The sequence below is a fragment of the Nyctibius grandis genome, chromosome W (genome assembly GCF_013368605.1).
Source record: "Nyctibius grandis isolate bNycGra1 chromosome W, bNycGra1.pri, whole genome shotgun sequence".
Taxonomy (NCBI): Eukaryota; Metazoa; Chordata; class Aves; order Nyctibiiformes; family Nyctibiidae; genus Nyctibius; species Nyctibius grandis.
In genome coordinates, this window is record NC_090694.1 from 4,072,088 (window position 1) to 4,095,112 (window position 23,025).

The window sequence follows — 23,025 nt, forward strand, 5'->3', positions numbered from 1 at the left end:
TTAGTGTTACATGTTATTGTTGTCCAAAAAGCAGATTCGTGCCGGGTATGCAATGAACCATTCTCGCCCTCAGGAGAGTTATAATATTTATTCTGCGCAGGGTGCTTGGTGGAATCATCCACAAATCAAGCACACCTGCTGCAAATCCCAACACCTTTTTATACACAAAGAATTGCATTAAATCATCCCTATATTTGCATAACATACTTTTCATTGGTTAATATATCTGATTACAATTAACATAAATGCTTAGTCATACTTATAGAATCTATGCATGCTCAGGGGAAGGGTCTTCACCTGGGCAAGGGTCTCTTTGACCTGTGGGTGTGATTTTTAGTAGTATAATGAAAGTAGTTCAGCTAAGGATACTTAAATCCCTGCTTTCTTTCCCAAGTTGACCACCTGCACAAGAAATCTTATATCTTTGTTCTGAATTTGATGTTCCAGAACTCAGTTTACCTGTTCTTGGCCTTATCTTAGCAATTGTTTATTGTTGTCCTTATTAGCTCACCTGAACTTAGTAATTGTTTATTGTTTTCCTAATTAGCTCACCTGCAAAAGCCATGGCTAACTTTTAACTCAGCAATAAGCACTAAATAACAATAAGCACTAGGTGATTGATATCATTATCAACATTAAATTTGTATCATACTTGACTTTTTCTTAACAATTTCTATTGTATATTATCAGAGTTTTAAAAAAATATTACCTCTTCCAAGTTTTACTATTTATTTTACAAGTCTTTTTCCTCCTTTCTCCCAGCTGTGATGTAGAAAATAGGCTCCTCAAACTTGCCTTACTGTTTTTAACTTTTAAGTAATTTTACTTTTCTAATTTTAGGTTGGTGTTCAGGTTCATTATAATCAAATAAGAATTCAAATGACATTTATTATATTAACATTGGACTGAAATTCAGTTTAAATTCTAAGACTCAGTTTTTACTGATACTTAATTTGAATTCACCTACTCCTGGTTATCTCTAGTTCAGGTTAAAAAAGTCATATCTGTAAAATAAAATATAACATAAAACTAATTTTTTTGTTCAAACTAGGCTTTACAAAGATTCTTCTTTGTTCCTTCTCAGTTTTCAGTCTAAAACATTTAGATGATATACCTTAATAAAAACATTCTACTAGATTGTCAAAATGAAAGGGAAGCTCAACATGAGCCGGCAATGTGCGCTTGCAGCCCAGAAGGCCAACCATATCCTGGGCTGCATTAAAAGCAGCATGGCCAGCAGGTCAAGGGAGGTGATTCTGCCCCTCTACTCTGCTCTCATGAGACCCCACCTGCAGTGCTGCATCCAGCTCTGGGGCCCCCAACATAAGAAGGATACGGAGCTGTTGGAAAAAGTCCAGAGGAGGGCCATGAAGATGATCAGAGGGCTGGAGCACCTCTCCTATGAAGAGAGGCTGAGAGAGTTGGGGCTGTTCAGCCTGGAGAAGAGAAGGCTCTGGGGAGACCTTCTAGCAGCCTTCCAGTACCTGAAGGGGGCCTACAGGAAAGCGGGAGAGGGGCTTTTTACAAGGGCAAGTAGTGACAGGACGAGGGGTAAGGGTTTTAAACTGAAAGAGGGTAGATTTAGATTAGATCTTAGGAAGAAATTCTTTCCTGTGAGGGTGGTGAGACACTGGCCCAGGTTGCCCAGAGAAGCTGTGGCTGCCCCCTCCCTGGCAGTGTTTAAGGCCATATTGGATGGGGCTTTGAGCAACCTGGTCTAGTAGAAAGGTGTCCCTGCCTGTGGCAGGTGGGTTGGAACTAGATGATCTTTAAGGTCCCTTCCAACTCAAATCATTCTATGATATTAATATAATTTGAGATATTATAATTAACAGAATACATGTATATAGAGGATTGTATATAGTAATTGCCATTTATCTTTTGTCTAAAAATATGTGAGCACATTTAAAACTTCACTTTGGTATTTGGTTCTACTTTTTTCAGAATTGCTTATTGTGAATGTACTTGCATTATTGCAGGATTGGGAGGGCCATTTAATCCTTACGCAACAGAACATGTGAAAGGATACTGCAGATGTATTTTCTTATAGGATAAAGGCTTGTGATTAATGAAGCATTTTATTATTAAGTAGTGTCTTCAACTGAATATATTTAATTCCAGAAAAGGTAAGAGTAATAAATATCAGGCATTTATTCTTTACAATAAAGATGAGCCATTTTCTTCCAACTATTATGCCACACAAATATATGGCATTTTGGTTGTGGTGTTTTGGGGTGAGGTGTGTGACACATACATAGTTGTATTATGAATTGTGGTGCTTTTGTTATATACTCATATTTTTTATGTCAAAAAAAAAAAAAAAGGGGGAAGGAAAAAAGACATCAAATGATTGAAAGAATTGAAATTAAAGTTTTAAATTGGCTTAAGAACAATGGCCAAACTATGTATAGATTCTGTATAGCTTATACTGTTTTTCAGGCAGTCAATTCTGTAGGGATCAGGTAGCCTCTCTTTGTTTTATGATGTGTTCCAAAGAGCTGCTTTTACTAGCTGAATAAGGAAGTGAATCACAGCTTTATAAATAAATTAATGAAATTACACTTCTAAGAAACTGGTGACTTTTTTTTTTTCTTTCTTTTTTTTTTTTTCTTGTAAGTTGCAATTCAGTGTCTGGAGACTGTTTTTAAGGTTAACCTGGAAGATGATCATCTTGCACCTCCACAGCATTTGATGGAAATGTTCACCAATTCTTTTCACAAGGTAAGAATTTAATTTAGATTTTAGAGTTATTTTGCCAGTACGTGCTAAGATTTCCTGTTGTATACACAATCTTAAAGTGCTGTATAGGTCAAAATGATGAGGAAACATAAGGAAAACATGAAAAAAGTGACATTTCCATAAAAGCTAGCAGAATGAGAATCTTTTGGGGCAGTGGGAGGAATTAATTTCAGCTAGACAAGGACAATTCCATATAAAAACTATTCAACAGTGGATGTCTCATTCTCACTTGAAGCATTTTATCCTTCAGTTAACCATTTTGCAATTTCCAGAGATAAATGTCTGCAAAGTGCTTGAGGTCATCTGCAGTTTTCTGATGCTTCTCACTCCCTTCTGGAAATAATTTAGTCATTCAGTTTTAAAAATGTCCCCATGAAGGTTAACCTTAAAATGGGAACTTTAAAAATGTGTACTAATAATATGTTCTATCTGAGAGTCCCCAGTACAGGAAGCACAGGAACCACCAGGATGGCAAATAGGAGAGTCAGAAGTAAAAAAAAAAAGATTGTAGAGACATGTTAACTCTCTTCCTCTTGACTTCCTTAAAATGTGTGGTGAGCCTTAAGGTTTCTTTAGTAGTAGAAAGCAAGCTGTCTTTCTCTTCTAAGGATGTTTTAGTTCTTTCATACTTCCTGTGCACTACAGAAAATCTGGTTGCTTGTTGATACAATGCTTCCCAGGATGAAATAACTTCCTAGTATAATCAGGGCTTATATTTTAATAAAAAAAAAAAAAAATCTTGGTTTGTTTACATACAGAATGACATGCTGCCTCTCTCAGATTCTTTACCAGAGGATGTTGAAAAGGCTGACCAACTGAAGGATGAAGGTTTGTAATAAACATAGAAATAAACATCTTATGCTTTTATTATGATTTTATTATGATTTTTGGGTTATCATGAATAGTGATAGTATAGCAGCTGGGCAACACACACCATGCACAAAAACTTCAACTTATATTCTCTGGAGATTGTTATGTTGTAAGAGGGCTAAGTGATTTGCTCCATTTGGGGTTTAAGAAAATATAGTCTATTCTCTCCCTTGTTCAGGAGGTTGCTTAAAAACTAAGGGATAACACATGAAGTCCTGGGCAACATTCCTGAGTAGTAGAAGCTTTAAAGAATGAACAGTTATTGTTTGGTATATTATAGATGTGTCTGTCTGTGGGACTTCTATAGAAGTTCCTACTTTATGTTGAAAAGGTTGTGTGATGTTAAGGATTATATGCTAGTTGAATATTAAAACATTGGTAACTGAAGACAACGGAAAAATCCCTGTCAGCTTACTAGGGTTAGTATTTCACATGTGTGAAATAACTTGTGTGCTCTATAAAATGGCAGAAAAGCCAGTTGTTTGTTTTCCCTTTGACAGATGTTATGTCTGTTGACATGAGGAAAAGCAGCTGTACCATAGAAGTCTTAACTAATGCTACCCAAGAAGGAATCCATTTTATTATTTTATTACCCCTAAAAAAAAAAAAAAGTAGCATGTAGGCACCAATAACGGATATGAATTGGTATCAGGTGGATAGATGTTTTATAAATCACATTTTTTGTGACCTATTGTTTTTTTCAGATATTTGAGCTTTATAGAAAAAAAAAGTAGGTTTTTAATTGCAAGAGAGATGTAATCCTCTCAAAAATTTCAGGATAATCACATGGAAAAAGTTCTACTGTATTTGAGAACAAGTTCCATGTCTGTCTTATGACTACAGATAACCAGTTTTAAGATGAATGCAGTCCATTACTGGCTCTGAAAGTAAGTTTTGCTAATTGTTGAAGTTGCTCATTAGCTCTTTAATCCTGAGGATAAGAGCTCAAACAAGGTTAGGTCACAAGTGAAAATTAGTTTGTAAGTTATAACATACCTGCTGTGGATGCTGGCTTTTAATTTTGCTGTCTGTTACTGCCAGCTCATGGAAAGTGAAGAGTACCTGCAGCACTCAGTATGGTTATTCGACTGTAGGGATATACAGCACTTTCCAGGTGTGGGTATTATAGCAATGCATGTTTTAAATCATAGAATCATTTAGGTAGGAAAAGAGCCTTAAGATCATAGAGTCTAACTGTTAACCTAACACTGCCAAGTCCACCAATAAACCATGTCCCTAAATGCCATGTCTACACAGCTTTTAAATACCTCCAGGGATGGTGACTCCATCACTTCCCGGGGCAGCCTGTTCCAATGCTTGACAACCCTTTCCATGAAGAAATTTTCCTCATATCCAATCTAAACCTCCCCTGGTGCAACTTGAGGCCGTTTTCTCTCGTCCTATCGCTTGTTACCTGGGAAAAGAGACCGACAACCACCTTGCTACAACCTCCTTTCAAGTAGCTGTAGAGAGTGATAAGGTCTCCCCTGAGCCTCCTTGTCTCCAGACTAAACAACCCCAGTTCCCTCAGCCACTCCTCATCAGACTTGTTCTCTAGACCCTTCACCAGCTTTGTTGCCCTTCTTTGGACTCACTCCAGCACCTCAATGTCTTTCTTGTAGTGAGGGGCCCAAAACTGAACACAGTATTCAAGGTGCAGCCTCACCAGTGCTGAGTACAGGGGGAGGATCACTTCCCTAATCCTGCTGGCCACACTATTTCTGATACAAGCCAGGATGCTGTTGGCCGCCTTGGCCACTTGGGCACACTGCTGGCTCATATTCAGCCAGCCATTGATCAACACCCCTGGGTCCTTTTCTGCCAGGCAGCTTTCCAGCCACTCTTCCCCAAGTCTGTAGCATTGCATGAGGTTGTTGTGTCCCAAGTGCAGGACCTGACACTTGGCCTTGTTGAACCTCATGCAATTGGCCTCAGCCCATCGATATAGTCTGTCCAGATCCCTCTGCAGAGCCTTCCTACCCTCCCGCAGATCAACACTCCTGCCTAACTTGGTGTCATCTGCGAACTTACTGAGGGTGCACTCGATCCCCTCGTCCAGATCATTGATAAAGATATTAAAGAGAACTGGCCCCAACACTGAGCCCTGGGGAACACCACTTGTGACCAGCTGCCAGCTGGATTTAACTCCATTCACCACAACTTCTTGGGCTCAGCCATCCAGCCAGTTTTTTATCCAGCGAAGCGTATGCCCATCCAAGCCATGAGCAGCCAGTTTCTCCAGGAGAATTCTGTGGGAGACTGTGTCAAAGGCTTTACTAAAGTCCAGGTAGACAACACCCACAGCCTTTCCCTCATCCAATAAGCAGGTCACCTTGTCATAGAAGGAGAACAGGTTAGTCAAGCAGGACCTGCCTTTCATAAACCCATGCTGACTGGGCCTGATCGCCTGGTTGTCCTGTATGTGCCGTGTGATGGCACTCAAGATGATCTGCTCCATAACCTTCCCTGGCACCGAGGTTAGGGTGACAGGCCTGTAGTTCCCCAGATCCTCCTTCCGGCCCTTCTTGTAGATGGGCGTCACATTTGCTAACCTCCAGTCAACTGGGACCTCCCTGGTTAGGACTGCTGATAAATGTTGGAAAGTGCCTTGGTGAGCACTTCTGCCAGCTCCCTCAGTACCCTTGGGTGCATCCCATCCGGCCCCATAGACTTGTGTGTGTCTAAGTGGCGTAGCAGGTCGCTAACCATTTCCCCTTGGATTATGGGGGCTTCATTCTGCTCCCTGTCCCTGTCCTCCAGCTCATGGGGCTGGGTACCTGGAGAACAACTGGTTGAAATGCTTTTGGTTAATTTCCCATAATAAAATTAAAACTATTTGTCTTGTTTTCTAGTGCTGCTCTGTCATATTAATCCTTCTGATTTTCACACGTGTATATGTCACCAGTATCATGCTTTTCAGGTATGAATACTTTTCTGCCTGGGGTTAGGGAGGTAAATAACTTAATGAAGTCCATTTGCGTCGTATCTTCTATAATACTGTAATTCTATACCTTTGTCATTTCCTTGTTTCTATCTGTATGTCCTTACCTATGGAATAACTTCCCTCACCATTTTGGCTACCAGCCTGCTCCTCCTCTGCTCTCAAACCAGCCCTGGTACCTGTAGAAATTGGCTAATGAATGATGAAACCAAATCAGATAGCTGAGTTTTCTTTTTTGGTCATAATGAAACCAGGAAGCAATATACCCTCTGGACTAGTAAATACTTTATTTGCCTATCACTTGATACTTTGGCTTTATGTAAGCTATGCAGAGCACAGATTGTGTGTGGGTTTGTATAGTGTAACTGTGGCTGAATCCTTAGAGGAGCTGGGTATTACCTCAGTATAAATTATAACAATAGGTAGTATTTTTATTATAAAGGACACACATTCAACAGTATAACCATTTGTTTCTTTTTTTGTCTTAAGAATTTTTGTCTGGCATTAAAATAAAATATTACAATTGCTTTTCCTATTGTCCCAAATTGCTTAATCTCAGCAGAAATAGCAGGTCTAGCTATTTTTCTGTTTTCCTTTAGCCAGTTTAGAGCTGGAGAGAGAGAGAGCGCAAAAATGATACCCATTGATACTAGCTCCAACTTAGCCCCGTATCCCATGTCATCTTTGGTTCAGAACAGTATCAGAAATTCTAACTTTGATAGTCATTGATAGCAGGTGTTGTGTTTTTTTTTTTTTTTTTTTTAGAGAAATGTTAACTGCTGCAATCTTGCTGAGTACAGCTAACTTGCAAGTTTTTTAACTGACAATAGGATTTAGTGTGCAGACCTTTACCTTAGAACAAAGGAAAGGTGTGTGGATAGTGGGCCTGTAAAAATGAGGCAGATATGGTTACATTTTGTGTATATTTTGAAGGTATACATGCAATTACAGCTTCACTTTGCCTTCTCACTGGCAGGGATTGCTGACTGTAATTAGAGACTAGTATATCACGATTGTGAAGAGGTGATTTTGTACTCCATTGATGATAGTTACTTAAATCTCATTTTGTTTATTAAGCTCTGCATGTTCACAAATAAGTACAAGTATAGTTGTTTTCCTTTAGTACTGGCACCTAGAACTGCTTGTTCCACAGCCTCTTGCTTTCTAGCAGAGATACAATGTTGCACTGACTGAAATTTTCCAGCCTTTGCTTATGCAGTTTTATACATCTGTAGTAACCTGTTGACCTATCCCTTCTCTTGCTTGTTTTGGGAGAGGATTGAAATATTTTGCCAAAATACAAGGAAGTCAGTGAAAGTCTAAAACTTTCCTGACAATTTCCTGATGTTGCTGGGGAACCAAGGCTTCTGTAGGATCTAGCAGGCCAAGGATCCATAGCGTGGGACCAGGGACAACCTTAAGCTTGGGCATTCTGAACTAGGACTATTTTTTTTTCTACTACTCTGTCATGAGGAAAGAAAGAAACTACCAGGACTGCACTGTCTTGGGGAGGAAAGAATGTGTAATATATATTCTGTTTTGAAAGACCTTACTCCAGAATTTTCTTTCCATAGAAAAGTTATATTTCTCTAGTTTTTTTCACTGTACTAGGCTTAAAAAACATGAAATATGAAACTTCATTATAGAGCAGAAGTTCTGAGTTTTGAAGGTGAGAAATTTTAACTCTGAATCATCTTAGATTGCCTGTGCTATATGTGCTTTTCATTATCTTAATGAATGAATTATGTGACAACATCACAGAAGTGGGGCTTACGCACTTCGTTTTGATTTTTCCATGTTATATGGGTAGTTACAAGCAGGTTGTTGGGGGATATGAGAAGATGAGACCAATAAGGAATTAACATATAGCCTATTGGATTATGAGGCTTGCAAAGATAGTTAAAACTGATGAATCTATATTGGAGTGGAACTGCAATTACAATTATACTTCTCAACAAAGTGATCTTTGCTTAACAGCAGAAACTATCTGGGAAGTGTAAATCAGGGGTAAATCAGGGGGTGAATCTGGGATGAAATCGGTGTGCCCAGCTCGCTCCCTGAAATGCCTGTACACCAATGCACGCAGCATGGGGAATAAGCAGGAGGAGTTAGAAATCCGTGTTCGGTCGGGGGGCTATGATCTAGTGGCAATTACAGAGACTTGGTGGGACGCCTCGCATGACTGGAATGTGGTCATGGATGGCTATGTCCTGTTCAGGAAAGACAGGCCAGTAAGGAGAGGTGGTGGAGTTGCTCTTTATGTGAGTGAGCAGCTAGAATGTATTGAGTTCTGTCCAGAGGCAGATCAGGAGCGAGTTGAGAGTTTGTGGGTGCGAATTAAGGGGCAGGCTGGCAGGGGTGATACTGTTGTGGGTGTCTATTACAGGCCACCGGATCAGGATGAGGACGGTGATGAGGCCTTCTACAGGCAGCTGAGAGCAGTCTCTCAATTACAGGGCCTGGTGGTTGTGGGGGATTTCAACTACCCTGATATTTGCTGGGAGGCCTACTCAGCCAGCCATCCTCAGTCCAGGAGGTTCCTCCAGTGCATTGATGATAACTTTCTGATGCAAATGGTGGATGAGCCAACTAGGAGAGGAGCGCTGCTGGATCTGATCCTCACTAACAAGGAGGGTCTGGTGGAAGAGGTGAAGGTTGAGGGCAGCCTTGGTTGTAGCGACCATGAGATGGTAGAGTTCAGGATCTCATGTGGCAGGAACAGAATAGCTAGCAGAATCACAACCCTGAACTTCAGGAGGGCCAACTTTGACCTTTTCAGGCAATTGCTAGGGGAAATCCCATGGGACAGGGTGCTAGAAGGTAAGGGGGCCCAAGATAGTTGGTTAGCGTTCAAGGACTGCTTCTTCCGAGCTCAAGATCAGAGCATCCCAACAGGTAGGAAGTCAAGGAAGGGTACCAGGAGACCTGCATGGTTGAACAGGGAACTGCTGGGCAAACTCAAGTGGAAGAAGAAGGTGTACAGATCGTGGAAGGAGGGGCTGGCCACTTGGGAGGAATATAAGTCTGTTGTCAGAGGATGTAGGGAGGCAACTAGGAAAGCTAAGGCCTCCTTGGAATTAAACCTTGCAAGAGAGGTCAAGGACAACAGAAAGGGCTTCTTCAAATACATTGCAGGTAAAGCCAACACTAGAGGCAATGTAGGCCCACTGATGAATGAGGTGGGGGTCCTGGAGACAGAGGATAAAAAGAAGGCGGAGTTACTGAATGCCTTCTTTGCCTCTGTCTATACTGTTGGAGGCTGTCCTGAGGATCCCTGGACCCCTGCGGCCTCAGAAGAAGTCAGGATAGAGGAGGAATCTGTCTTGGTTGATGAGGGCTGGGTCAGGGACCAATTAAGCAATCTGGATGTCCATAAATCCATGGGCCCTGATGGGATGCACCCGCGGGTGCTGAGGGAGCTGGCGGAAGTCATTGCTAGGCCACTCTCCATCATCTTTGCTAAGTCATGGGCAACAGGAGAGGTGCCTGAGGACTGGAGGAAAGCGAATGTCACTCCAGTCTTCAAAAAGGGCAAGAAGGAGGACTCGGGTAACTATAGACCGGTCAGCCTCACCTCCATCCCCGGAAAGGTGATGGAGCAACTTGTTCTTGGTGCTGTCTCTAGGCACATCAAGGATAGGGGGATCATTAGGGGCAGTCAACATGGCTTCACCAACGGGAAGTCTTGCTCAACCAACTTGATAGCCTTTTATGAGGATGTTACCCGGTGGATAGATGATGGTAAAGCTGTGGATGTGGTCTATCTCGATTTCAGTAAAGCGTTTGACACGGTCTCCCACAGCATCCTCGCAGCTAAACTGAGGAAGTGTGGTCTGGATGATCGGGTAGTGAGGTGGATTGTGAACTGGCTGAAGGAAAGAAGCCAGAGAGTAGTGGTCAGCGGGACAGAGTCCAGTTGGAGGTCTGTGTCTAGCGGAGTTCCGCAAGGGTCGGTTCTGGGACCAGTTCTATTCAATATATTCATGAATGACTTGGATGAGGGATTAGAGTGCGCTGTCAGCAAGTTCGCTGATGACACAAAACTGGGAGGAGTGGCTGAGATGCCGGAAGGCTGCGCAGCCATTCAGAGAGACCTGGACAGGCTGGAGAGTTGGGCGGGGAGAAATTTAATGAAATATAACAAGGGCAAGTGTAGAGTCCTGCATCTGGGCAAGAACAACCCCATGTACCAGTACAAGTTGGGGACAGAGCTGTTGGAGAGCAGTGTAGGGGAAAGGGACCTGGGGGTCCTAGTGGACAACAGGATGACCATGAGCCAGCAGTGTGCCCTTGTGGCCAAGAAGGCCAATGGCATCCTGGGGTGTATTAGAAGGGGTGTGGTTAGCAGGTCGAGAGAGGTTCTCCTCCCCCTCTACTCTGCCCTGGTGAGGCCGCATCTGGAGTATTGTGTCCAGTTCTGGGCCCCTCAGTTCAAGAAGGACAGGGAACTGCTAGAGAGAGTCCAGCGCAGAGCCACAAAGATGATTAAGGGGGTGGAACATCTCCCTTATGAGGAGAGGCTGAGGGAGCTGGGTCTCTTTAGCTTAGAGAAGAGGAGACTGAGGGGTGACCTCATTAATGTTTATAAATATGTAAAGGGCAAGTGTCAAGAGGATGGAGCCAGGCTCTTCTCAGTGACATCCCTTGACAGGACAAGGGGCAATGGGTGCAAGCTGGAGCACAGGAGGTTCCACTTAAATTTGAGGAAAAACTTCTTTACGGTGAGGGTGACCGAACACTGGAACAGGCTGCCCAGAGAGGTTGTGGAGTCTCCTTCTCTGGAGACATTCAAAACCCGCCTGGACGCGTTCCTGTGTGATATGGTCTAGGCAATCCTGCCCCGGCAGGGGGATTGGACTAGATGATCTTTCGAGGTCCCTTCCAATCCCTAACATTCTGTGATTCTGTGATTCTGTGATTCTGTGAAGTGTGAAATAGCAAGATGAGAAGGTGAAGGTTTATGTGGTGGACTACAGTGTATCATAGAATCATAGAATGGTTTGGGTTGGAAGGGACCTTAAAGGTCATCTAGTTCCAACCACCCTGCCATGGGCAGGGGCACCTTCCACTAGACCAGGTTGCTCAAAGCCCCATCCAATCTGGCCTTGAACACTGCCAGGGAGGGGGCAGCCACAGCTTCTCTGGGCAACCTGGGCCAGTGTCTCACCACCCTCACAGTAAAGAATTTCTACCTAAGACCTAATCTAAATCTACCCTCTTTCAGTTTAAAACCCTTACCCCTCGTCCTGTCACTACTCGCCCTTGTAAAAAGTCCCTCTCCTGCTTTCCTGTAGGCCCCCTTCAGGTACTGGAAGGCTGCTAGAAGGTCTCCCCAGAGCCTTCTCTTCTCCAGGCTGAACAGCCCCAACTTTCTCAAGCCTCTCTTCATAGGAGAGGTGCTCCAGCCCTCTGATCATCTTCATGGCCCTCCTCTGGACTTGCTCCAACAGCTCCATGTCCTTCTTATGTTGGGGGCCCCAGAGCTGAACGCAGTACTCCAGGTGGGGACTAATGAGAGCGGAGTAGAGGGGCAGAATCACCTCCCTCGACCTGCTGGTCATGCTGCTTCTGATGCAGCCCAGGGTATGGTTGGCTTTCTGGGCTGCAAGTGCACATTGCTGGCTCATGTTGAGCTTTTCATCAACCATCACCCCCAAGTCTTCCTCAGGGCTGCTCTCAATCCATTCTCCACCCAGCCTGTATTTGTGCTTGAGATTGCCCCGATCCACATGCAGGACCTTCCATTTGGCCTTGTTGAACTTCATGCGGTTCACACAGGCCCAGCTCTCAAGCCTGTCAAGGTCCCTCTGGATGGCATCCCTTCCCTCCAGCGTGTTGACCGCATCACACAGCTTGGTGTCATCGGCAAACTTGCTGAGGGCGCACTCAATCCCACTGTCCATGTCACCAACAAAGATGTTAAATAGCACCGGTCCCAGTACAGATCCCTGAGGAACGCCACTCGTCACTGTTGTCCACTTGGACATCGAGCCCTTGACCGCAATTCTTCGAGTGCAACCATCCAGCCAATTCTTGATCCACCGAGTGGTCCATCCGTCAAGTCCATGTCTCTCCAATTTACAGACAAGGATGTCATGTGGGACAGTGTCAAATGCTTTGCACAAGTCCAGGTAGATGACATCAGTTGCTCTTCCCCTGTCCACCAGTGCTGTCACCCCGTTGTAGAAGGCCACCAAATATGTCAGGCACGATTTGCCCTTAGTGAAGCCATGTTGGCTGTCACCAATCACCTCCTTCTTTTCCATGTGCTTTAGCATAGTTTCCAGGAGGATCTGCTCCATGATCTTGCCAGGCACAGAGGTGAGGCTGACTGGCCCGTAGTCCCCTGGGTCTTCCTTTTTTCCCTTTATAAAAATGGGGGTTATGTTTCCCCTTTTCCAGTCAGTGGGAACTTCACCAGACTGCCACAACTTCTCAGAAATGATGGATAGTGGCTTAGCAACTTCATGCACCAGTTCCCTCAGGACCTGCGGATGCACCTCATCAGGTCCCATGGACTTGTGCACCTTCAGGTTCCTTAGATGATCTCGAACCTGATCTTCTCCTACAGTGGGCCGTTCTTCATCCTTCCAGTCCCTGCCTCTGCCTTCTGCGACTTGGGTGGTGAGGCTAGAGCACTTGCTGGTGAAGACAGAGGCAAAAAAGTCATTGAGTACCTCAGCCTTCTCCATATCCCGGGTAACCAGGTCTCCCGTTTCCTTCTGGAGAGGGCCCACATTTTCCCTAGTCTTCCTTTTATCACTGACATACCTGTAGAAGTATTTCTTGTTGTCCTTGACATCCCTGGCCAGATTTAATTCTATCAGGGCTTTAGCTTTCCTAACCTGGTCCATGGCTGCTCAGAGAATTTCCCTGTATTCCTCCCAGGCTACCTGCCCTTGCTTCCACCCTCTGTAGGCTTCCTTCTTGTGCCTGAGTTTATCCAGGAGCTCCTTGTTCATCCATGCACGCCTCCTGGCGTTTTTGCCTGACTGCCTCTTTGTTGGGATGCATTGCTCCTGAGCTTGGAGGAGGTGGTCCTTGAATATTAACCAGCTTTCTTGGGCCCTTCTTCTCTCCAGGGCTTTATCCCAAGGGACTCTCCCAAGCAGGTCCCTGAAGAGGCCAAAGTCTGCTCTCCTGACGTCCAGGGTAGTGAGCTTGCTACACACCCTCCTCGCTGCCCTAAGGATCTCGAACTCCACCATTTCATGGTCACTGCAGCCAAGGCTGCCCTTGAGCTTCACATCCCCCACCAGCCCCTCCTTGTTGGTGAGAACAAGGTCCAGCATGGCACCTCTCCTCGTCGGCTCCTCTATCACTTGGAGAAGGAAGTTGTCATCCACACATTCCAGGAACCTCCTGGATTGCTTGTGCCCTGCTGTGTTGTCCCTCCAACCGATATCAGGGTGGTTGAAGTCCCCCATGAGGACCAGGGCTTGTGAACATGAGGCTCTACCTATCTGTCTATAGAGGGCCTCATCTGCTTAGTCTTCCTGGTCAGGTGGCCTGTAGCAGATGCCTACTATAATGTCTCCAGTCCCTGCCCTCCCTTTAATCCTGACCCATGAGCTCTCGGTTGGCTCCTCCTCCTCCATCCCCAGGCAGAGCTCCAGGCACTCCAGCTGGTCATTAACATAGAGGGTGACACCCCCTCCTCATCTCCCCTGCCTGTCCTTCCTAAAGAGCCTATACCCTTCTATTCCAACCTCCAGTCATAGGAGCCATCCCCCTGCATCTCTGTGATGCTAGTAAGATCGTAGCCCTGCATTATGATGTACATAATAAACTTTATAGACATACTAGATATTTTTATTTGCATTGTTCCATGCCAATTCTATTTAAAAGAATGTATCTCAAAAAAAGTACATTCATAATTGCCTGATATAGATGCTATAATGTGGCTGCTCTATTTCTTTCAAACTAGCACTGTATCTTTTAACTACTTAAGAGCTTTTTATAATTTATTTCAGGTAACAATCATATGAAAGAAGAAAATTATGGTGCTGCAGTGGATTGTTATACTAGGGTTATAGAACTGGATCCAAATAATGCAGTCTATTACTGCAACAGGTAAAAACAAAATAATATACACTTTTCATTCCGAAACTTCAGGAGTATTAAAGATAAATTGTGAAGTAGATGAAAACAACATGAGGCTAGAAAAAACCTGCAATTCAGAAATTTATCATGTTAAATTTGTAACAGATTTAAAGGAAAAGTGAGCTAAGTCAGTATATCTGTATCAGTTAAAGGTGTAATATGGGCTTTAAAATTGTTTGTAACAGCTTGAAATCAGTTTTTTGTGGGTTAGGATGTCTGTATTAAATTATAACTTAGGCTGTGGTTTCCTGTCTGTTGAGAGTAGTAAGAACCTTTTTTTTCTGATGTTCCAGTGACTCAGCTGCCATCTATATCTCCCCTAGTATTGACTTTCCATGGAAAAAATATCAATGCGGGTATACCATTTTGGAGATTTCAAGCATTGTATACTCAGCATTTTTATGCATGACCTTTTGAAAAATAACAAGACACTTGTAGTTTCATTCTATAATCAGTTCTTCACCATAGTACTGACGTGGGACCAGAGGAAGTCTGGAAGGGCATGTTATCTCAGTAGTAGCCATATGCTCTTTCAGTATACTGCCCTGAAGACCAGCATAAGAACAAAGGCAGTATAGTCTATGAGCCCTACTGGAACTGGCCTGCCTCTAGACTCTCTCTGCTCTATGCTTTTCAGTGCCTCTGTTACTGGAAGGATTTACTGACTTAAGTGCAGTTAATCTGGCCTTGTGGCACTGTACCCAGTGGATTTTTCCATTTTTGGAGCTGTGCTTCCATTACTTCAGATTTTAGCTTGTGATAAATACAAGTGAATGATTCAGTGTTTCATGGCAAGCATAAAGAGAAAGGGAATACACGTTTTACTAATATTTTATGTCTTTTAAGACAGTAGTTCAAAGTGTAAATCATCCATTTTCCTTGAGAAAACTGACCACATATGTGATTTCAGGTATCAAATGGTAATGTAAGTCCTGATTCAAAAGCCTCCCAAAATCACTGAATGGGCTTAAGCACCAAATCTGTAATTGGCAAAAGAGTAGAAATACTTCACTGTGTGCTACATCATCACATATTATATTTGTGGGGACCAAAATGAATCTTGATGTCAGTGAGCATGGTATTGTACAAAGTTATTTAAAAGAAGACAGGCAGTTGCTTGGAGTTTTGAGGATGATGTGGTATCTGAGTAAACACAAGCCTTATTCTTATCTTTCTTAAGGTAGTATGGAAGCAATGGAGAATTATTGCCTTCAACAGTATTGCTTTTTACTCGCAGCAGTGGAAAAAGAGAGCTGAGATGTCCTTGAAGTTTTAACTGGCCATATAATTTTTTTTTTTTGCAAACATGGAAAAAATATTTTCTGTTCAAACACACGTGAGACTAAGCATCATCCCCAATTTTTATCCATACGTCTTCACTGGCATCTGTGGAGTTGGACAACTGTTAAGTAGCCTGAGTATTTAAAAGATACAAGTAGTCCCATTCAGAAGAGATTTTAATCAAATTCAGAAAAAAAACATGCAATTTGGAGGTTATCACAGGAGAAAAGACTGAATACAGTGATGATTGTAGCATCTAGCATTCCTAATAAAAATGTAAAATGCTTTGTGATGGAAATATTGTCATTTCTACTATAGCTTTTTAATCAAGGAAGAACAAATTAGAGTGTTTTGAGGCCTTTTAAGCAGGTAAAATTTTGAGTACTAATCTGTTCCAATGTCCTTTTTAATTTGGGCAAGAATCACAGAAAGTATTTAGTCTTATTGTATAAATGTCCACAACATTTAGTATTTCTCTGGTATAGAGATGCAATTTTAATTTAGTAATTCAGAGATTATTGAGAAATGTTATCCCGATTTACCTGCAAGCAATGAGTTGCCTGCTAAAAAACTGAGCAGGGAAAAATTGCAGCATTCCTTTGAGTGGCAATAAAACTATACTTCTTACTGGAAAAGCACAATTGTATAAAATACTTCTATTTAAACTACTACTCGAGAGTTTCACTTCTTGTAATAGGTTTTATGATGTTTTTTTGTGCATAGTCATATGCTGGATCTAAAACAGTTACTTAGAATTATTTATCCTTTAGGTTTTCAAAGGTGAGTGTGTGTTCTCCAAAGCCCTAGTCTAGCAATGCACTTAAGCACATACTTAATTAGGAACATTTGCTTGTCCTGCTTAATTGAGGAAAGATGAGGCATTGCCTAAATAGTGAATGAAAAGTCAGTAAGATTAAACAAGTCTAAAGTTAGTCATGGACTTGTGAATATCTAAGCTGCTTTGGGTGTGTTTTTTTTATTTTTTTTTTGCTGTTATTGGTGGGGTTGTGTTGTGTGTTTGTTGTGTTTTTTTTTTGTTGTTGTTGTTGTTCTTATTTTTTTTTTTTTTAAAGCTCTGTCCCTTCCCTCCCCTCTTCCCCTTAGGGCTGCTGCTCAAAGTAAGCTCAACAACTACAGTGAAGCAATAAAGGATTGCGAGAGCGCCATAGCAATAGATCCAAAGTACAGCAAAGCATATGGGAAAATGGGGTAAGCTGATACAAATCTGAGTAAAGCTGAAGACCTTAAGACCAAGTGTAAATCAACAGATTTTCTGAAATAAGTGGAAATATGTTGTTTTACTTAGCTGATATTCTTGTTCTGAAAGTACAGCAGTTTTCTGAAGATGACCCTATCAGGCTGTCAGCTTTAAATTTTATATAGGTAGTTGATCTCAGCATTTTTATATCAGATTTTGTCAGTTTGCCTTTTTTTTTTTCTTTCAGTTTATCTGCAAGAAAAAAACTTAAACTTTGCAAATTTAGTTTAGGAAGTTATGCTGTGTTTTTCTACCTCCTACCTAGTTATGAGTAATAAAAATTCTGCAGTTGGAACAGTGAATCTGTTAATGATGCTGTTATAGAACAGGATCCTAAAAGTATTGAGGCTTCACTCTAGCAAGAATAGAGGCTTAATTTTTCTGTTGAATATCTCTCAGGAAGCAGATATTTAAGCAAGACTAAGCTATGTCCCTTTAGTAGTTTTTCTCAGTCATGTCTGAGAGATTAACAGTATTGCCCCTTTAGGGGGTGGGTCTGATGAAGTGCTATCTGAAGAAAAAAAGGTCAGGAATGTTCTCCTGCATGAGAGATCTCCTTGAGTGAAGGGTCGTTCTTCCGAGATATGTAGCTTTGCATTTTCAGTAATCAAACATATTGTGGGTGTGGGCTGAATGCTGCTTAAGGCACAAAATGGTCCATATTATTAAAATCTAGTTTGCAGTATGGAGTGACCACATCCAAACTGCCTATTGCTAAATTGCCTTGGCTTGTGTTACAGTTTTGGGGCATGGTTCAGAATTTATGGGATAATGCTTGTTGGCTTGGGACAAAACCATGCCAGGAGGCATTTACTTAAGATCAAAGATGATGGAATTCTGTCACTTGAAAACATTGCCTGTGTCTCTGTTTAGTGTGAACCCAGGGTAACCAGTTGTTCTATCACTCAAAACCCCTCCCCAACTGAGGAAGGGAATTGGGAAAAGGAGGGAGACTTGTGGGTTGAAATTTAAACAGATTTAATAAAATAAGAAAACCAGTATCGATACTAATGCTAATACAAAAGACAAAGTTAAAATTAGCCCATATAGTAGTGGTGAAACTCTCCAGGGATAGCAACCATTGAGGGGGGAAGAGAGAGGAAAGAAGAGAAGACCAGAGGAAAGAGCCCCAGCCAGCCCCAGCAAACCATCCAATTTATAGTGAACATGACATTTATGGTATAGGATAGACCTGTGGGCCAGCCTAGGTCAGCTGCCCTGGTTTTCACTGCTAATGGCCTTGATCACCATAGCTGACCACAAACTAAAACAAAATGTAACAGAAAATCCATTCTATTATTTCATCCCAGCGAAACCAGGACAGGATTCCAACCCTTATTCTGTATCACTTATGTCACATCCAAGTCACTATTATTTTTTCCCCATCTCTCAACATATATATATATATACACACACACACACAGAGATATCATTCCTTGAGTCTATGGGCCATCTCTCTAAAAAGTCCATTGAATTAATTGAGTCCAAAACCATGGGTTCCATTTGTCATAATAGTCTTTCAGGACAGGAAAAAATTATGTGGGATTCACTCAGTTGGCAGATCGGGACCAGGTCTCAATATGGTGTGATGGACTGGTAAAGTTGGGCACAGCAGGATGATGTGTTGTATCTGGAGCTCATATCTGGTGCAGCCCGTGTTCACAGTCTGGGGTGATTCTTACTGTAATAAATAACTAGAGAAATGAAGACAAGCAGTATCATGTAACAATTAGCATCATACAGTTCAAGTTATGGGCTATTCTCGCACAGAATCAAATCTCCTTGGGGTACACATCTAACTTCCCCATCCTCCTGCATCATCCACCAGGTGCACCCAGGTCCTTGAGCAAAAGCAATTCCACAAATGGGTTTGCCTTTGCTCGAGGCAGGAGTAATCCAAACTGTTTTCCCCAACATATTCCTTGCATGCACCACGGGGACTTTAGCCCCCTCTACAGTGCCTAACACCTCGGATTGAGCAGGACCAGCCCGGTTGACAGATCCCCTGGTATTAACTAACCAGATGGCCTTTGCTAAGTGTTCATCCCAGTTTTTGAAAGTCCCATCACCCATTGCTTTCAGTGTTGTCTTCAACATTGTTCCACTTTCCCGGCAGCTGGTACATCACAGAATCACAGAATCAACCAGGTTGGAAGAGACCTCAGGGATCATCGAGTCCAACCGTTGCCCTGACACCACCCTGTCGACTAGACCATGGCACTAAGTGCCATGTCCAGTCTTTTCTTAAACACATCCAGAGATGGTGACTCCACCACCTCCCTGGGCAGCCCACTCCAATGTCTAATAACCCTTTCTGAAAAGAAATTCTTCCTAATGTCCAACCTGAACCTCCCCTGGCAAAGCTTGAGGCTGTGTCCTCTTGTCCTATCGCTAGTTGCCTGGGAGAAGAGGCCAACTCCCACTCCGCTACAACCTCCCTTCAGGTAGTTGTAGACTGCAATAAGGTCACCTCTGAGCCTCCTCTTCTCCAGGCTAAACAACCCCAGCTTCCTCAGCTGTTCCTCGTAGGTCAGACCCTCCAGACCCTTCACCAGCTTGGTCGCCCTCCTCTGGACTGGCTCCAACACCTCAACATCTTTCTTGAAGTGCGGGGCCCAGAAATGGACACAGTACTCAAGATGCGGCCTCACCAGTGCCGAGTACAGAGGGACGATCACTTCCCTAGACTGGCTGGCTACACTATTCCTAATAGAGGCCAGGATGCCACTGGCCTTCTTGGCCACCTGGGCACACTGCTGGCTCATGTTTAGCCGGTTGTCGATCATCCCCTACATGGTAGGGGATGTGATATATCCATTCAATACCCTGCTCTTTAGCCCAGGTGTCTATGAGGCTATTTCAGAAATGAGTCCCCTTGTCTGACTTTATTCTTTCCAGAGTGCCATGTCACCACAAAATCTGCTTTTCAAGGCCCATAATAGTGTTACAGGTGGTGGCATGGGGTATGTTTCCAACCAGCTGGTACTTGCTTCCACCATCATGAGCACATAGCACTTGCCTTGGCGGGTTCGTGGAAGCGAGATGTAATCAGTCTGCCAGGCCTCTCCATACTTATATTTCCTACTCATAGTTCTGAGGTAGCTTGAATGCCTTAATAAGCTACCAGTATCTCTTTTTCAGTAGGAGTATAACAGTTCTCTGATCCTCTGTATCCCTGGCTCCAAAACCCCAGGGGTCGACCTTGAGTCTCCCCCAGTGCCTTTTGCTAGAGGCTCCAGGTAGGGCCATGAGGAGAAGGAACACGCCTCCACACAATCCAATGTGAATCAAAGTGAAGACGCTTTATTAAGCATAAGCTGTCCCTTTTATACATTTTGTACTTTCCCTGGCTGTAAGCATGTGCATTGCTACTGGTTAATATTACTAAACATACTCTGCTTTGATGTGTTGATTGGTCACTGCTCTGCCACTGGTCTTTTCTTAATTGGCTCCATCAGTTCTTGTTTCTTCTCCTCCGTGTTCGGCTCCCACCGGCTACTCCCTCAATTCTTGTTTGCTCAGCTACTGTTTTTCCTCATCTCTCCAAGGTTGGCTTGTTGACACTAGCTACATGAATCTTGTCACGCAGCTAGGCCCTCACTCCATACTCTCATACTTCTGGCTCATTACATGACCATTCTCCTCCAAAAACCCCTCTACAGGGCCATTCCCCCAGCTGCGGTATAGAGGACGTTCTTTACTTCTGGTCCCATCCAGACTGGTCCAAGGGCCACTGCATGGACTACGTCTTGTTTAATTTGCTCAAAAGCCTGTTGTTGCTCAGGGCCCCATTTAAAGTCATTCTTCTTTCGAGTCACTTCATAGAGAGGGCTCACAATCTGACTGTAATGGGGAATGTGCATCCTCCAGAAGCCTACTACGCCTAGGAAAGCTTGTGTCTCCTTTTTGTTGGTTGGCGGAGACATCGCTGTCATTTTGTTGATCGCATCCATTGGGATCTGAAAACAGCCATCCTGCCACTTGATCCCTAAAAACTGGATCTCTTATGCAGGTCTCTTGACCTTACTGCATTTGATGGCAAAACCAGCTTCTAGAAGGATTTGAATGACTTTTTCCCCTTTTTCAAAAACTTCTCCTGCTCTATTACCCCATACAATGATGTTGTCAATGTACTGTAGGTGTTCCGGAGCTCCACCCTTCTCCAGTGCAGTCTGGATCAGTCCATGGCAAAGGGTGGAGCTATGTTTCCACCCCTGGGGCAGTCGATTCCAGGTGTATTGGACACCCTTCCAGGTGAAAGCAAACTGTTCCCTACACCCCACTGCCAAAGGAATAGAGAAAAACGCATTAGCGATGTCAATCATGGCATACCACTTGGCTGCCTTTGACTCCAGTTCGTAATGGAGTTCTAACATGTCCAGTACAGCAGCACTCAGCGGTGGTGTGACTTCATTCAGGCCACAATAGTCCACAGTTACTCTCCATTCCCCACTGGACTTTCGCACTGGCCATATGGGACTGTTGAAGGGTGAGCGCGTTTTGCTGATTACTCCTTGGCTTTCCAGTTGACAGATCAGCTCATAGATGGGGATCAGGGAGTCTCTATTAGTCCAATATTGCGGTCTGTGGACGGTTATAGTAGCAATGGGCACCTTTTGCTCCTCCACCCTCAGCAGCCCCACAATAGAAGGGTCATCTGATAGACCGGGCAGGGTAGACAGCTGCCTAATTTCTTCTGTCTCTACAGCCACTACACCAAACGCCCACCAGTACCCCCTCAGGTCCTTGAAATACCCTCTACTCAGGTAATCTGTACCAAGAACGCATGGGGCATCTGGGCCAGTCACAATAGGGTGCATCTGCTGCTCAGTCCCAGTCAGACTCACTTCAGCTTCCAATACAGTCAGCTCTTGGGAGCCCCCTGTCATGCCAGAGATACAAATTGATTCAGTCCCTTTGTAGTTTGATGGCATTATGGTGTATTGTGCACCAGTGTCCACTAGAGCCTTTTACTGCTGTGGTTCTAATCTGCCAGGCCATTGAATCCTCACAGTCCAAAAATCACAGTTGTCCCTCTCCTCCACCTGGCTGGAGGCAGGGCCCCTCTAATCCTGAACATAGCGTCCATTATCGACATCTCAAGGGCAACAAGAAATGTTTCTATAGGTGTCTTCGTTTAGCCCGCAGCCAGGACTAAACAATAACAGTTGCTCTCTCACCCAATGTCCCTTCCCCAACCGAGGAAGGGAACTGGGAAAAGGAGGAAGACTCGTGGGTTAAACAGATTTAACCAAATGAAGACAACAATATCAATGATAATACAGAACACACAAAATTATACTTAGCTACAGAGTTGCAGCAAGTTGCTCCAGGGATAGCAATCGTTAGAAATGAGAAAGAGGGAGGAGAGGGGAAAGGAGAGCAAAAAGAGCCCCCCTCTTCCCCACCAAGCTTTGCTTTTTGTAGTGAACTTGATGTTAATGATATAGAATACACTTGTGGGCCAGCCTGGGTCAGCTGCCCTTGATCACCATGGCTGGCCACAAACTGAAACAAAATCTAACAGAAACTTGCTTCTATAAATTTTATCCCATGAAACCAGGACAACAGGTATGTCAGTGATAAAAGAAAGACTAGGGAACATGTGGGCCCTCTCCAGAAGGAAATGGGAGTCCTGGTTACCTGGGATATGGAGAAGGCTGAGGTACTCAATGACTTTTTTGCCTCAGTCTTCACCGGCAAGTGCTCTATCCACACCACCCAAGTCACAGAAGGAAGAGGCAGGGACTGGGAGAATGAAGAACCGCCCACTGTAGGAGAAGATCAGGTTCAAGACCATCTAAGGAACCTGAAGGTGCACAAGTCCATGGGA

General features: G+C 43.5%; 1 protein-coding gene across 1 annotated transcript in view; it reads left to right on the forward strand.

Annotated features, from left to right (window-relative positions):
• Nucleotides 1–23,025, forward strand: part of LOC137675742 (small glutamine-rich tetratricopeptide repeat-containing protein beta-like) — an 80,010-nt gene that overhangs the window by 16,381 nt on the left and 40,604 nt on the right. The window contains exons 2-5 of the mRNA XM_068421941.1: nucleotides 2,618–2,721; nucleotides 3,498–3,567; nucleotides 14,524–14,623; nucleotides 17,039–17,143. Coding sequence (XP_068278042.1) covers nucleotides 2,618–2,721; nucleotides 3,498–3,567; nucleotides 14,524–14,623; nucleotides 17,039–17,143 — 379 coding nt within the window. The remainder of the gene's footprint in view (nucleotides 1–2,617; nucleotides 2,722–3,497; nucleotides 3,568–14,523; nucleotides 14,624–17,038; nucleotides 17,144–23,025) is intronic.